The sequence below is a fragment of the Coenobita brevimanus genome, chromosome 23 (assembly GCF_032717465.1).
Source record: "Coenobita brevimanus isolate Jiangsu-jjx chromosome 23, ASM3271746v2, whole genome shotgun sequence".
Classification (NCBI taxonomy): domain Eukaryota; kingdom Metazoa; phylum Arthropoda; class Malacostraca; order Decapoda; family Coenobitidae; genus Coenobita; species Coenobita brevimanus.
Window position 1 is genome coordinate 55,795,379 of NC_136976.1, and position 17,695 is coordinate 55,813,073.

General features: G+C 43.4%; 1 protein-coding gene across 1 annotated transcript in view; it reads right to left on the minus strand.

The window, feature by feature from the left end:
* Window positions 1-17,695, minus strand: part of LOC145392717 (4'-phosphopantetheine phosphatase) — a 274,959-nt gene that overhangs the window by 98,193 nt on the left and 159,071 nt on the right. The window contains exons 11-12 of the mRNA XM_080267017.1: window positions 12,617-12,769; window positions 11,682-11,778 (exon numbers count right to left, since the gene is read on the minus strand). Of these exons, the coding sequence (XP_080123143.1) occupies window positions 11,682-11,778; window positions 12,617-12,769 (250 nt within the window). The remainder of the gene's footprint in view (window positions 1-11,681; window positions 11,779-12,616; window positions 12,770-17,695) is intronic.

Consider the following 17,695-nt stretch of genomic DNA (forward strand, 5'->3'; position numbering starts at 1 on the left):
AGGATGGAACTTTGGGGGAGGAAGTGCGTGAAAAGGTACAGCAGGGAAGGGAGGTTGTTGGTTCACTGAAAGCAGTGATGAGGAATCGGGAGGTGAGTATGGAAGTTATGAAGTCACTGCATGATAGTATTGTGATCCCTACCCTGACGTATGGAAGCGAGGCGTGGACCCTGCAAGAGGGGAACAAGTCAAGAGTGAGGGCAATGGAAATCAGTTACTTGAGAGGAGCATGTGGAGTGACAAGGAGGGACAGGTTGACGAATGAAGAAGTGAAGGAATGCTGTGGGGTAGATGTGGATGTGGTTGAGAAGATTAGGAGAAATACACTGAGGTGGTTTGGACATGTGGAGAGAATGGAGAATGAAAGACTGACTAAGAAGGTGTATGTAGGTGAGGTGGAGGGAGGGAGAGGGAGGGGTAGACCGAGGATGAGGTGGAGGGATGGAGTTGAGAGGTATATGAGGGAGGGAAGGGTGATTTGGGGGGAGGGTAGTCAAATAGTGGGTGACAGAGAGACTTGGAGGCGTTTTGTCTGCAGCCACCCTTTGCGGGATTAGGGCGTCGGGCTATAGATAGATAGATAGATAGATAGATAGATACTGTCTCTTAAACTTTGTGAAATGAGTGGAAAAGTGATAAAAGTGAATCTGTTATAACAAAGCTAGTGACCTAAGCAATTTAGAAAAGAGTGAAAAATTTATATTGCCTGTGTTTTTTTGTTAATATATACAGTACTGCCTGTGTTTTTTAAGCTATTTCTACATGAAATACAGTATGTGAATATAAGATTACCAGTAAACTGCTTATTTTGTCCATCCAACAGTACTGCCTGTGTTTTTTAAGCTATTTCTACATGAAATACAGTATGTGAATATAAGATCACCAGTAAACTGCTTATTTTGTCCATCCATCCATCATCCAATTCTATATCGCACAAGCAGGAGCATAGGAACCTGGGGTTAGGCAAGTTGGTCCTGACATTTAAGATGACTGACCAGCCTCATTCATCCCTGAGTGGGAATATGTGAGCAATAAACCCCAACCACCCCTTGGATATAAACCTACACAGGCTCAATACAAGTGGAGCACCTTAATTACCCACTAAACCACCAGGCACCATAATTTGGTCATATGGTTACCACCCATAGTAAATGGTGTATAGGAAACCATTTGGCTTGTCGATCAGTGCAGAGTTAGCCACAGGGAGAAGGAAGAGGAAAGAATGGAGAAAAGAAGGACAGAAGAAGGAGTGTAAAGTCACCTGTATGCAGAAGAAAGAGGAAAGAGTGAAGGAATGAAAGTCAGAAGAGGAAGGATGGAGGAGAAGAAGAGGCAGACACCCAAAGCAGTGCTACATCGAGTGAGTGGATGGTGAGTGCCCCCACCTACCACATGCTTATTTTGTGAACTGCGGAAATATTTTTTGTGATGCTTGTGACCTTACAAGGCAGTGCCCCACCCTCCCTCACTCACACACACTGCCTGCCACTGCTCAGTGTGCCGGAGACCGCTTGCTCAAACCTATTTTCATCACCTTACTTCACACTGCCACTACAGCCACACTATCTGTCAGATGAAGCTCATTCTGGTCTCATTTGAAAGCTGAGGGTTAGTAGTTTGTCATGGAATTTTTATTTTTCTCTACCTATAAGAGTTTAGGAGTTAACAATTTTTGAACTTGGGCAAAAAATTTGTGAAATATGCCTGAGCACCTGGTATGGCAGGGAAATCTTTGGCCAACGTGTGGGGGTTAACATACGCATGTGAGAATATGGTGTGGCATGAAAATGAAAAGTCAAGAGTAAGAGTAGTGGAGATGGGATTGCTGAGGAATGTATGCAGAGTACAGAGAGTGGATAGGATACGGAATAATGTGATTCGATAAAGATGTGGAGTGAGGAAGTCCGTGAACACCAGAATCAATGAGAGTGTACTGAAATGGTTTGGTTATGTGGACAGAATGGATGACAACAGAATGGTGAAAAAAAGGTATATCTGAGCTAATCTGAAGGAGGAAGGAGGCGAGACAGGCCAAGAAGAAGGTGGAGGGATATGGTGGAAGAGTTTGTGAGGAAGAGAGGTATGGAAGTTGGTGAGGCTTAGAAACTGACAAGAGACTGAGCTGGATGGATGAATTTTGTGTGAAGTGCATAACCTGGGACTGGCACCCTTTTTTAATGTGACAGTGTTCAGACTGACTATTAGATATGTAAATATGAAACTACAAAATGTGGTGAAACTTGGGGGGGCCTATCTGATGAAGCCAGGATTCCCAAGGCTTGAGTGATGAGTGAATGGAAGTGTTGCCCACTGAACTGGGAACTTGGGCTGCATGGACGTTGCTACTCCTCACTCCGCCCTAGGGTGGGAAAGGAGATCCGGATGATGATGATATTCAATGTTGACACGTGAGCTTAACTCTTCTTTGAATACACAGTAACATGATTCAGTCTAATGATTATGATCCAAATCTGACAAAATATAAAAGACAAGTTGGCAACTTGCATCAGTATCTGACACACAGTGATGCAGCAGCACAAGTAACCTCCCCTATAATATAGAATGCTAGCCTGTGATGCATATGCCTAATCCCACTTCCCATTCACATTATTTTTCTGTAAGTTAGTATGTTTGTTTATTTGAACTTTGATATATAATCATGCCTAATGGATGCATTGCATCAAGTGGGGTGAAAAGGACCCAGAATGGTTCACTTCTGATTGAATTCCCAAAACTGATACCAAAATATGGTTTCACTTAATGCTGGCAATGGTTTAGTGCCGTACAAGAAAATATCTTCATAAAAGTGAAAAAATCAATTTAAATAATGAAAATCTAAATAAAATTTTAAAAATCTATTTTTTTATTTTCATCTTTTTTTAATCAGCAATTTTTTCCAACCCCGCCAGTCGGTCAAAGAAGAGACAAGATTTCAAGGTGATGACACACCAGCAAGACTAGATTTATTGCTAACAAAAGAAACTGACGTAATCTCTGAAATACTTGTGTCCTATAAAAAAGGGGACCATAGAGTGATTGAGTTCCAAATGTTAGAAGGGAATGTGGCACTAAGAGACGAGCTATATAAGCACGGAAGATGCAATTTTGGGAAAGAAAACTTTACAGGATTGAGAAAATTTTTTAAAGAAGCAGATTGGAGAGAATTCAGGGAAACAAGAGATGCAAAAGAAGTGGGACATCTTTCTAGGCTTGCACAACTCAGATGTGGAAAAATATGTGCCAAGAGTTAGTGGGAAAGAGAACTGGAAGAAGGATTGGTTCAACAGAAGATGTATAACAGCAAAAAGAGAAAGGGATGTGGCATGGAACAAACTCATGGTCACTCTCATCTTAAATATCAGGACCAACTTGCCTAGCCCTGGGCTCCTAAACTCTTCACAGGGCAACGTAGGATTGGATGATGGATGGATGGATATAGACTCCTACTTTCAGCGTACTGATTCCTTCCTTGTGTTTCAATTTGTCATTGACAAACCTATAAAACAGTTTAGGTTCCTCCTTACATTTGTCACTTATACCTATTTCAAAGTTTCTTTCTTCCTCTTTGCAGATTCTTTTATATCCGTTTCTAGTTCTTGTGTATTCTTCCTTTGTTCTATTGTTACCTCTCTTTCTCAATTTGTTCCATGCCACATCCCTTTCTCTCTCTTTCTCTTTCTCTCTCTCTCTCTCTTTTTTTTTTTTTTTTTTTTTTTTTAGTGACCGACTCTGGGCAAAGGCGTATTATACACCTTCTGTTGAACCAATCCTTCTTCCAGTTCTCTTTCTCACTAACTCTTGGCACATATTTTTCCACATCCGAGTAAAGATGAGGTAATGCAAACTGAAATAATGAACAAAAGTTTCTGATCGGTTTTCACTAAAGAAAGTGATTTTGTGGAGGGGAAGGGAGTGACTAGAAATGTAGTGTTAAAAGATATAAAAGAGAAAGTGCACGAAGAATATAAAGTACTGGAAACTCAAGATGTAAGGAAGGCCACAGAGCCTGATGGAATCTCTAATTGGATAATGCAGAAATGCAGAAAACAACTGGTGGACAGGATTCACAGTTTAATTGTGTGTTCTCAGGAAGAAGGGAAAGTGCCTCGGGAATGGAAGAGGGCCATTATGGTACCAATTTCCAAAGGAGGGAATAAGGAAGAACTCCTGAATTACAGACTGGTGTCCCTGACCAGCATGGTCACAAAACTGTGCAAGAGAATTTTGAAAGACAGGTGGATAAAATATCTCGAGGAGATGGACATTCTAGCAGAAAGTCAGTTTGGATTCAGAAATGGACAGTCATGTGTCTCTAATTTGTTGAGCTTCTACTCAAGGGCAATTGACGTGTTATAGGAGAGAGATACTGTAGCTGGGTGGATTTTTGTGTACTTAGGTCTGGAGAAAGCCTTTGACACGGTACCACATAAGCGACTAATGTAGAAATTGGAAACATAGGAGGACTGAAGGGAAACCTCTTGGAGTGGATAAGAGACTTCATGAGAGATCGAATGATGACAACAATAATAACGGACATGACGTCAGGGTGAAGGGAAGTAACAAGTGGAGTCCCACAGGACTCAGTGCTGGCGCCCATAATGCTCCTGATTTACAGTATGTTTACGGACAGAAACCATGCGGCCCCAGATGAACTTCGAATCCTGGCCTCCTGTTTGGATGACTAAAATGTGCCTTATGATTGTCGCGTCTGAAATATTTCCAGTCAAATTACGTCAAATGGATGTTTACCCCCTGAGGGTAGGGGGGTTTCAAGAATACTCCCCCAGTATCCCTGCTTGTTGTACGAGGCGACTAAAAGGGTTGGTGGTGGGTTAGTGCCCCACCCCGTAAAAAGAACTAACTAAAAAAGCAAATAAAGCGCCTCGGACCCGGACGGACCATACGTTGATGACTAAGGAATGGACAAAGGACATTCTGAGGCTAGGAACATGGAATGTGAGAGGAGTGAATGATGAAGTGAAAGAGAGAGAGATTGTCCAGGTGCTTGAGGATGCAAAAGTGGATATATGTGGATTGACTGAAACTAAATGGAAAGGTGAAAGGATGAGAGAATGGGAATACGGTGTAGGTATATGTGTGGGAGTCAGTGAGAATGAGAGGGCAAGAGAGGGAGTATGTCTGATGATAAACAAGAAGTGGAAGGAGAATATAAGAGAGTATGGAACAGTGGGTGCAAGGATTGTATGGGTGAGGATGAAAGTAGGTATACAAGCATGGGCGATTGTATGTGTGTATGCTCCAACAGAGGATCGAGTGGCAAGAGTGAAAGATGAGTTTTGGGCGAGAGTAGAAGCATGTATGGACAAGTTTGAGAGGAGCGAGAGAGTCCTGTTGATTGGAGACATGAATGGCAAAGTTGGGAATATACGAGTGGATGGACTGGTTGGTCAGTGGGGTGTGCCAGCTGAAGTAGATGGGAATGGAAGTGCTTTGGTGGACATCTGTGCTGGTAAGGGGTTGGCAATAGCCAACACCTACTTTCGTCATAAGATGATCCACCGGTATAAATAGAGAGTAATGAGGAGGATGGATGGTGAACTTGTTGAACGAAAGGCAATGATAGACTACGTGTGTGTGGATGAGCGAATGAGAAGACAAGTGTTGGATGCAAGGGTGTGGAGAGGGTGGGGGAATGGAGTCTCGGACCATCACTTAGTGATGGCCAAGGTAGAGCTGCAAAGAAAGTGGTTGAGAAGACGAAGGGGAAGACAGGAGGAAGCAGCTCCTGTGAGAAGAGTGGAGAAATTGCTAGATAGTGAGAAAATGACAGAGTATAAGAGCATAGTGGAAGAAAGATTGGGAAGGTATGAGCTAGAGCAGATGGAAGGGGTGGAAGACGTATGTAAGATATTCACGGAAGAGAAAAGGCAGCGTGTGGGGCGGTTTGTGGAGTGAGGAGGAGATGCAAGGGTGTGCAAGGGACAGCATGGTGGAATGATCAGGTGAAACGAGCTGTGGAACAAAAGAAGAAGGCATATGGTGAATGGTTGGCGAGTAGAGGTAGGAGAGAAAATGAAAGAGAGAAGAGAGAGGTATATGTGAGCAGGAGAAGGGAGGTTAAGAGACTGGTGAAGGAGAGTAAGAAGAAAGTGGATGAAGAGTTTGGGAGGAATCTGAGTGTGAAATGGAGGGAGAGTAAGAAATTGTTTTGGAAGGAGGTAAAGAAAGTAAGGCAGTGTGAAAGGGGAAATAGTAGGGGAGTGAAAGATAGGAATAATAGATTGTTGGTGGAGAAGAGAGAGAAATTGAGGAGATGGAAGGAGCACTTTGAGGATTTGTTGAATGTAGAGAGTGAGAGCAGTGCGAGTATAAGTGGTTGGGGAATGGCTGGGAGAAGAAGAGATGAGAGGAGGGAGGAAGAGATCAGTAGGTCGGAAGTAGTGGAAGCGATGAAGAAGATTAAGCTGGGAAAGGCCCCAGGAATTGATGGAGTGTGTGGTGAAATGCTTAGGTATGGGGGTGAGATTGTTGTAGAGTGGATATGGAAGTGGTGTAGATTGGTTTGGGAAGAGGGAAGGGTTCCAGAGGACTGGAAATCAGGTATAATTGTTCCTCTGTACAAAGGAAAAGGGGAGAGAGAAGTATGTGGTAACCATAGGGGTATTTGCCTTCTTAGTGTGACTGGTAAAATATATGGTAGAATACTCATTGATAGGGTTAGGCATATGACAGAGGAGCTAGTTGGAGAAGAACAAGGGGGATTTAGGAAGGGAAAAGGGTGTGTAGATCAGATACTTGTTCTAAGATGTTTAGTGGAGAAGTATCTAGAGAAGGGAAGGAAAGTGTATGCTGCCTTCATGGACTTGGAGAAAGCTTATGACAGAATAGATAGGCAAGGTATGTGGAAGGTATTAAGAATATATGGAGTGGAGGGGAAATTGTTGAGTGCTGTGAAGAGTATGTACGAGGGAGCTAGGGCTACGGTGCGAGTGGATGGTGAGCTGAGTGAGTTCTTTGATCTCAATGTGGGACTGAAACAGGGGTGTGTGATGTCTCCATGGCTGTTTAATATATATATGGATGGGGTTGTAAAGGAGGTGCAAGGTAGGCAGTGGATGTGGAGGTGGCCCTAATGAATGAGGGTGAGATTTGGAAGCTTCCGGTGTTGCTGTTTGCTGATGATACAGTATTGTTGAGTGAAGATGAATGGGAGTTGCAAGGTTTGGTGAATGAATTTGGGACAGTGTGTAGGAGGAGGAAGCTGAAAGTTAATGTAAACAAAAGTAAAGTTATGGTGTTTGAGAGGAATGAAGTCACAGAGTGTGGAGTGAGGTTGGATGGTGAGGATATGGAGAATGTGAGTGCATTCAAGTACTTGGGTAGTGTGATGAGTAAGGATGGAACTTTGGGGGATGAAGTACGTGAAAGGGTACAGCAGGGAAGAAAGGTTGTTGGTACACTGAAAGCAGTGATGAGAAATAGGGAGGTGAGTATGGAAGTTAAGAAGTCTCTGCATGATGGTATTGTGATCCCTACCCTGACGTATGGAAGCGAGGCGTGGACCTTGCAAGAGGGGAACAAGTCAAGAGTGAGAGCAATGGAAATGAGTTACTTGAGAGGAGCATGTGGAGTGACGTGGAGGGACAGGTTGACGAATGAAGAAGTGAAGGAACATTGTGGGGTAGATGTGGATGTGGTTGAAAAGATTAGGAGAAATACACTGTGGTTTGGACATGTGGAGAGAATGGAGAATGAAAGACTGACTAAGAGGGTGTATGTAGGTGAGGTGGAGGGAGGGAGGGGGAGGGGTAGACCGAGGATGAGGTGGAGAGATGGAGTTGAGAGGTATATGAGGGAGGGGGGGGTGAGTTGGGGGAAGGGGAGTCAAATGGTGGGTGACAGAGTGACTTGGAGGCGTTTTGTCTGCGGCCACCCTTTGCGGGATTAGGGCGTCAGGCTATAGATAGATAGATAGAAATGATATGGTGGATGGAATGAACAGTTATACAAGTCTGCTTTCAGACGATGCAAAAATCATGAGGAGAGTAGAAGTTGAAGAGGACTGTAAAATGCTGCAGGAAGATCTGGACAGGATTTATGACTGGAGTTGGGTATGTGAAATGAAATTCAATGCAAAAAATATGTAAAATATTGGAAATGGGTAAAACTACTAGGAGGCCATCACTGAATTACTTGATGGGAAAGGAACCAATCACAAAAGCGAGAGAAGAGAAGGACCTGGGAGTGTTGGTCTAGGATAATTTGTCACCCCCCAAAAAAACATTAAGAAGACTGTCAGAGAGACATTACATATAAACTCTTGACAAACATAAGAGTGGAATTTCAATACATGGATGAGGAGGTGATGAAAAAATTGATAGTGGCTATGATCTGCCCCAAGTTAGAATATGCCACAGTGCTGTGGTTCCCACATAAAAAGGAAGATATAAACAAGATCGAGAGACTACAAAGAGAAGCAACCAAGATGGTCCCTAGCCTGACAGACTTATTGTTCAAGGAAAGACTAGAAAAGCTGAGTGTGCCTTCATTAACGCCTTAACCGCAGGGCGTCACTTTCGTGACGCTTGGGAGCAAGGGATCATACCGCGGGGCGTCGCTTTTGTGATTCTGTGTTATTTTGAATTCACCCGGGCTTCCAAGTGGGGGCTTGTATCATCTATCAGTACTGCCAATGTCCAACACTAGTCAGCACTCCTAATCTCATCTGTACTCCCATCCATTGTTGACAATTTAGCCATTTCTCCCCATTCTTGACTCCCCTCCCTACCCCCCCACCATTACCCTATCCTCTCGCCTGCCCGACCGTGCTACGCTAAGTAAATCTTCCCTGGAATTTTTCACTGATTTCATCCATTGAAATAAGCCCTATGCCCTATTCTTGTACCAAATAATATATACAAGAAAGAAATAAGGTAAGTGAGAGTGCCATACACCTGGAATTGGCTAATTATCACCTGACAACACCTCACGTGCACTCGTTCGCTAATTTTCGCTGTTTTTTCCCCTTGAAATATGCCATATAATCTATTTTCGTAATGAATATACATATAAGGAGGGAAGGGAGAAGCCTAAGTGATATTTACATTCACCTGGAACTACCTAATTTATAATGTATTGTCTAGATTTCCTGCCAATCATTTTAGTGAAATACATAGCTGTTTCAAGAGCTACGTTGGTAGTACTGAATATCCCCTAAGTAGGCCTCTACCCGGGCCGGCCCTCCCTTATCAGTTCTCTCTCATCTTCCGAAGAGAAGGTACGCGTCTGTTCCTCTTGCTGACTTCAGGGCCTTTTTCACCCCCATGCAAAGGGCCCTGTGACCTGTACCCCCTACTAAACCTCGTGTGGAAAGAGGTAAAGGGCTGACAATTGATAAAAGAGTGACTACGATCTTTCTATTGAGTAAAACAGTGCAAGTGGAATTGTAAATAATGTGTAAACAGCAAGTGAAAGTAATGAATGTAAATATACGTGAACAATGGAAAATAGTTTTATAAGTTACTTCAAGTGACAGTGCATAACACAGTGTAAATAAAATAAAAATGTAAATAACGTAAATAAAATAGAGAATGTAAATAGAAATGTAAATGAGTAGTATTATGAGAATATGAGTATATACCCTAGGAGTAATGAAAGTGAAAGTTTCACTCTAGCATGTCTGAATACTATGAGTTATGAGAGTGAAGATGAAAGTGACATTCACTCTCAATGCTAGTATACAGGACGAGAAAGTGAATGCTATGTATTTTACTGAAAGAAATTGAATCCCTACAGTGACAATAAACTAATACAACTGAAGGAAACTTATGGATAAAGACTGTAGATATATATAAGTGTTATATAGTAACAGAAATATAAAGTGTGAGGGGTTTTATGAATAATAAATGACAGAGTACCAAGGGCGAACTAGTACAAGTGTGGCGGTCAGACGCGCTCATAATTTTCATTGCTTTCACAGTGTTTTTTTTTTTGGAGTATGGATCCCAAACTACTTCAAAATCATAGAGTAGTGTTTATAGTGTTAATATCTGGCTGTGGTAATCATATTACGGGTTGTCGAGAAGTGTAAAGTGGAGACTTCGTTACCCAACTTCAGAGGTCTCCACAAGTCCTACGGTAACTGACGAAGGCTAAACAAACATTCCAGGAGAAAGCTGAAGGTATGTGCCATAAGCATATATAATTTTAATATTCTAGGACTAATAACTGATTTTTGGCAAATATTTTTTGAGGGTCTGTCGGAGCCCGAATAACCCAACGGCACACACAAAACATCGGTAAACATGCCCGCGGTGTAGGGGTTAAAAGAATGAAGTGAAAGAGGTGACATGATTGCAGTGTTCAGGGCCATGATGGAAGTAGACAAAACTGACAGAGAAGATCTGTTTGTATGGGATGGGAGAGCAACAAGAAGACATGGAAAGATATTGAAAAAGACAAGATGCTTGAAGGATATCATTAATAGTTTCCCATACAGATGCACTGACCTGTGGAACAGCCTGTACAAAGAGATCACCCAGTCTAAAAACTAAATGAGTTTAAAGCAAAGCTTGACTGATTGAGACACAGAGAGGGGACTCACGAGCATAGCTCATTTCCTGCATATCACAACTAAGTACTGTAAACCAGGTAAATACACCTTCATTTTTACTTTACTAGTCCCTTCATGTGCTTATTACTGTCAATATATTCCCCTCTACTTCCATATGATCCCCCTTCTTGCATCCACTCTAGTCACTTCTTTCTCTTTTTCTCGACCTCCCTTTCAACCACTGCATCTCTCCAAGCTGTTGATTCCTTACCTTTGCTACCTTTACAACACTACACACAGCTTTTGCATTCCTAACCAAACACTCCCTAAATGCTCTATTCACTTTTTTTCATTCATTTGCTCCCAATTCACAGAGATGAAATAATAACATGTTAAGAAGGGAAAGAAAGCATATTAATGTGCTTGTCTATGATGTGCCATCTGCCACCCCAGGCTTCAAAATAAGCAAGTCCAAAAATGCTGAATAAACTAGGAATCAGGAATCAAACTGAAACTGAACAATTAGGTGTCAAACTGAAACAGAATAACCACGACATTCACACAAATTTGGACAGGGTTACAATGGAGCTGAGAAGGGGGAAAAAGTGAAAAGCAAAATATATGGCTGAAAGAAACGGTGGCACAGGCAAGTTGAGCTACAGAAAGGTATGGTAGCATAAAGAACCTGGGTGAGCTCCATAACCTGAATGCTCTTTTTAAAGAGGGGGCAAGTAATTGAAATCTTCAGTAGAAGGTCAACATGCTCCATGAATTTAATTTGAGATATTTATCAGTGCTCCCATCACGTACCGGTAACTCACAGAATCCGTGATGAATCTTCCAGTCATTATATCTAATGCCTGCACTGTCATGATTGGCTGAATAGCCTCTTCATAAGGGTGCCTCCAAAAGTAGGAGAAAAGAGTGAAATATAAGCAATTTTAACATGATGACAATGCTATCTAGCCCTCTCTGAACTATCTATTTGGTTCAACATTCACCGAATGCTGAAGGTATCTCTATCCAAGGTGATGGACAGTGGGTACTGAAATCTGATGCATTACCATACCTGAATAAGCTTTATTTCAAAAGCAACATTAATATATTTTATACTGTACCAATATAGATCATACATAAATGATATTCTTAGAGTACAGTCAAGTAATACCTTTTTCTGCAGTAAGTATGGATCTGGGAAGTCGAACTCATTGAGGCAGTGTTCTCTCATGTCAAGCAAACTCCTCACAGTCAGGTTTCCATAAGCACTGTAGCAGAAATCAGTCAAGAATTAGCTTCCACCCAACATTACTAGTTACTGTGGGAGAACTACATGAAAATAAAATAAGTAAATGGATAATGGTAATAAGTTTCTGGATTATATTTCATGTAACAATTCAGCAAAAATGAGACTGAATTATCTAACATCAGTAAATATATACCATGAAGTTCGTACAGCAGTAAAATACACAACAATTAGTACACAGAATGAAGCCATATTTCTTGCCACAAAATGCCTACTGTAGCTCAAAGTTGTGTAATTCAAATTTAGTAATACATCAAACAAGTATACTTTTCCAGGCGGTTCCCATGTCTCACCTTCCACCCACTTTGAGATCTGTTCCCTCCCATTATAAGTACTTTACCAAATTGACAAAAACTCATAATGGAGTCATAATCACATTAACACAGACTGGGATACAGGCTGGTAAAGTGGTAATAAAAGACATTAAGAAGGGGTCACCATACCACTAATCTCACATAATCTGATCCTGTTCCTCCTATAAAGCATGGCTTCCCAAAATGCACCACTCCTAACAAAGGAGTGTCATGTGGAGCCCTCAGTGCTAATCCCTCCCTTCTTTTTATTCCATGCACTGTTCTAACTTAAGATTCCCAGGCAGATTACTGAATTACCTTTACCACATTACATATGACTTTTTTCAGAAGTGGATAGTCCCATAAATAAAATTTCATAATACTCAAATCTGTAACATACAAGTGACAGCTGTTTTGCATATTCAAGAACAAATTCAGACAATTCATAAGGACAAAATGATACTGTTGCGAAGAGGTACAAAAAAGAAAACCAGAAGGGTAGCATACAAAGGATGATTCTTGAGGTTGCGAAGACGTTGGAGGTATTTGTCCCTGAACTTATTGGCACGCTCTTGACTGTCAGGGCTGTTAGGCTGGGAGGAGATGGCACGGTTGACAAAACTCCCCAGAGAACTCTCAAAGCATGACAACCAGTAGTCTCTGTTCAAATATACAGAAATACAGTAGGTACCTGAGAATGAAATCATTAATTATTGCTTAAAACACATGCACACACACACACACACACACACACACACACACACACACACACACTCAGGTCGCAAATGGAGATGGAGCTCTTAGTGGATTGTGGGGAATTAATCACTGAACCAGCGGCAAAAAGGAACCCAGCCTTTTGTGATTATGTAAATGAATATGTGAATGGTGGTCCCATGTGATAGTGGTGAAAAAAGTGCAGATTTTGGTCAAACAAGAGTACAAAATACAGTGAAAGTGTAAAGTTTTCGTAGGCCGCATCATGACGGAAAGAGGCAGCTCTTTGTTTACACCTGATAGCGGCGAGTTTTAGGGTTTTACTGACGAGAATAAGGGTGATGCTCAGCCCCTGACTAACGCAGTGGCCATTCATGATGACCTTAGGCTGGAGGTTTCGGCAAGAACAGTACGACACAGACTTCACGGTGCGGGGATTCATCACAGAATTCCAGCAAAAAAGGAGCTGCTGACGAAGCAGCACATGGCAGGAAGGCTTGTGTTTGCTCAATGTCACACTGAAAAAGACATGAAGTTTTAGGGCCACTTCAACTTTACTGATAAGAAATATCTCTCTTCAACTATGATTGGCAGACTGCATGGCTGGCAGAGAAACAATACATGGTGTGATATTCATAATTACTGATAATGTAATTCTGCACTTCATTCTAGTTTAATTTCGTGTTCATTCATTATCATTTTTTTGTGGAACTGATGTACAAATTGTTAAAGACCGAGGCATATATATACAGTAATCACTCTAATATCCGGACGCCCAATAACCGAACATCCCCACTACCCGGACCTTATCGTCCTGGGATCCAACATTCCCAAAATGGTCCGAAAACCCAAAAAAAATTTTTTTTAAATCAATTTTTTGCCGTCCGTAATTTGAACTTGCCGCGCGCGCCGCGGGAGAGCATTGTTTTGGTTCGTCATTCCTCCAACGTCCGATAGAGCGCCGCTGCATCCTCCCCACTTCCCGCCTGTCTCTCACCGCGACTGGACCTACGCTCTTCGCAATGGCTGCCCACGTGCTCGCTTTTGTGGTGGTGCCGTACTTGCTGCAAGGCCTCCTGCTACTCTCGGCCCTCCTCTTAGTGTGTGTGATGATGGCCCCGCCTCCTGAGAAAAGGAAGAGAGTGGTGTTGACTCTGGAAAAGAAGAGGGAGATATTGGAGAAAGTTGATGCAGGTTGGTCTTCTTCCCGCATTCTCCGCGAGTATAACCTGGCCCGGTCAACTTTGTTCGATATCAAACGTTCCCGAGACAAACTCATGCAGTACACGGCTGACTTCTCGTCGAGAAGCAAACGCAACGTGGAAAGGAAGGTTATGTTTACCCCCAAGTTTGCAGAAATCGACCGATCCACGTTGATTTGGTACCGACAGCAACGTGCAGCTGGTGTGATGGTACGTGGAACGGAGCTGAAGGCTGCTGCTGAGAAGTTCACAAGGCTTCACGACGCCCTAGATTTCAAGGCATCCGAGGGTTGGCTCTTCGCGTTCAAGTTGCGACATGGCCTTACTAACCGTAAAGCACATGGCGAAGCATTGGACGCTAACGAGGATGGAGTTGACGAGTTTCGGCACAAGGTGAAAGGCTTGATCAACAGGGAGGGCCTCACTCTCGGTCAAGTCTATAACGCAGACGAAACTGGCCTATTCTATCGCTCGCTGCCAACGAACACTCTAGCCGTGGAGGCGGAGAAGCGTGTACCTGGCCGCAAGCTTTCCAAGGAACGGATATCTGCTTTGTGTTGTGCCAGTGCTAACGGCATGCACTGGCTTAAGCCCGTTGTTGTTGGCCGTGCAAAGCAGCCTCGGTGCCTTCGTGGGGTGATGGATGTCCTTCCTGTCGTATGGTACCATTCTTTGAAAGCATGGTTCAAAGCTGTGATTTTCAAAGACTGGTTTCACCGTCACTTCGTCAAGGAGGTCATCCAGTACCAGACGAAGACACTGGGAATCCCTCGCGACCAGGTAAAGGCTCTCCTTCTGCTCGACAATGTACCTGCCCACCCGTGCGACAAGGACTTGGTCGCTGAGAATGGCCGTATTAGGTGCATGTTTCTGCCACCTAATATGACTGCTCTCATTCAACCCACGAACCAAGGAGTGATCGTGGCAACAAAGCGCCTGTACCGTCGGAAGTTCCTGGACGAGGTGATGGTTGTTCTCGAGGACGAGGATGAGCGCAGGGAAGGACGTGACACTCGAGGCAAGCAGACTTTGGAAAACTTTCACCGCTACAACATCAAGTCTGCGCTGTACAACTGGGCTAGTGCATGGAAGGAAGTCCCTGTGAAAACTCTTGAAAATGGTTGGTCTCGTCTGCTTCTCGGAACAGATGTGGAGTACGATTTTCTGGGCTTTGACGTGGATGACTTCCATGCACGGCTACGTACGCACGGCGACGTTGTTGATGTGGACGATGTACGTGAGTGGTTGGACGACGACGAGGGCGATCCTGGGTATCAGACGTTGTCTGATATCGAGATCGCGTCTTCGGTTGCTGGTGTCAGTCCCGAACTTGAAGATTCCGACGACGAAGGCGACGATGATGCGGACTCCTCTCAGCAGGACACTACTCCAGCCATCCCCAAGCTGAGCGCACTCTGGGAACATCTAGAGTTCGTCCTAGACTACCTGGAACACCCGGACTGCGACAGGGAGATGGGGCCCTTGGGACTCGTGGAGGAAGTGTGTGCTTTCAGGCAGCGCATCATCAATCGCCAGAATCGTCGGTCCTTGCGTCAGTCAACGATTGACAGTTTTTTCAGGCCCATGACCCACGCTGTGCCAAGCCCTGGCTCCACTCTGTTGCCTCCCCAAGACAGGCCCTCATGCTCCGAGCCACAGCCCAGCACATCAGCTACAGTGGAGTCACCGCTCGACGTGAGTTTGCGGCTTTCCTCAGAGTCTTCTGTAGTCGGTACGCCATCACCACGACCCAGCGATGCACCCCTTGGTCGCCTGCCAGTGATACTCTCGGACTCTGACAGTGAATAAACAGCAAGAACTTCTCCACTAGACCACACAGGAATTTTGAGTGTTGTGCAGTGAAAAAAAACGGTGTGTTGCGTTAAGGTTTTCGAAATGAGAGAAAAGACTCATTGGAAACAAAATTTAACGTAACTAACCTTCTTTGTTTTGGCTTTGGAAAATAAAAAAAACTTGGGAAAAGTTAATGTGCAACACTCAATTAAAATGGAACATTATTTGGACTAAAGTGAACACTGTGAAGAGAACGGACTTCTGTGTGTTATTGACTAAGTTCAGTGCAAGACTTCAGGAAGAGTGTAGTGCAAGTGCTTCAGGAAATCGTTCTTACTGTCAGAGTCCGAGAGGAGGCGGTTATTCATCGAGGTGGCCAGGGACTTGCTGTAAGTAGCCAGAATGTTTCATACTGTACTTTTTTCCATACTATACTTACCAGAATGTTTCATATTGTACTTTTTTCCATACTATACTTACCTCATGCATGTGCAGTAGGAATGTGTTTTTCAGAGTTAGGCTAGGTTAGGGTCCATAAGTACCAGAATGTTTATTAATGTATGAACATACTTCTAAACCCTCATTTTATGTTTCTTTTGCATTTATTTCAGTCATTTATGTGCCCTATTGGTGTGATTTGGGTGTTAAATAGGTGCTATGCATGTCCAGAGGGAGTTGTATAGGTGTTTCTCTGAGTTAGGGTCCATAAGTACAAGTCCATAAGCTGGGGCCCAATATCCAGACGAAACCAATAACCGAACCTATCGATGGCTCTATTACTCCGGATATTGGAGTGATTACTGTACTGTTCTTAGTTAACAATAAATATGTCTCTGACGTTAATAATACGTGCATCACAAATATACTGCCTTATAAATAAATAAACAAATATGTTTTCTCATTCAGATATGGCCCCCGCAACATCGTTGCGGTCTCAATCTGGTCACGTCACCTGTAACATGGGGGGCTGGGTGTCGTTGCATGGCATGGGTGATGTGTTCCACATTGAGGGGAGGTTTACAGCAGCAAAGTATGTTGAGCTGTTGCAGACCTCCTTCTTGCCTTCCCTTAGACAGATGAATTTCCCATTCCCAGCAGGGCCCATCCTGTTCATGCATGACCAATGTCCCATTCACATGGCTCGTGTTGTTCAAGAATGGTTTGAAGGACTGGATAACCTTCACCTTCTTGAATGGCCATGCACAGGGGCAGACATGAATGTGATTGGACATGTGTGAACATAAATGGTGAACACCTGGAAAATGGGGCAGGAGAGAACACCCCAGCAACTTCATGCAGCACATTAACACCCAATAATTCCATCCATCCATCCATCATCCAATCCTAAGTTGCCCTATCAGAAGCATAGAAGCCCGGGGCTAGGCAAGTTGGTCCTGACATTTAAGATGAGAGTGACCAGCCTCACTCATCCCTGGGTGGCATTATGTGAGCAATAAACCCCAACCACCCCTTGGATATAAACCTTCACTGGTTCAATCCGACTGAAGCGCTGTAATTACCCACTAAAGCACCAGGTGCCAAAATCTGGCTAAACAGTTACCACCCAGCGTAGTAAATGTTTTCCTGGTGTACAGGAAACCATTAGGCTTGTCATTCAGTGTACAGTCACCCACAGGCAGATAGAAGAGGAAAGAATGAAGGAAAGAAAGACAGAAGAGGGAGTGTAAAGCCACCCGGAGGCAGAAGCACGAGAAAAGAATGAAAGAAAGAAAAGCAGAAGAGGATGAAAGGAAAGAAGGATGGAGGAGAGGAAACGGCAGATACCTGAGAGCAACACTACATCGAGTGAGTGGGTGGTGAGCACTCCTACCTACCACAATGTGGGAATTAAGTAAACATAATCCTGAACACATCC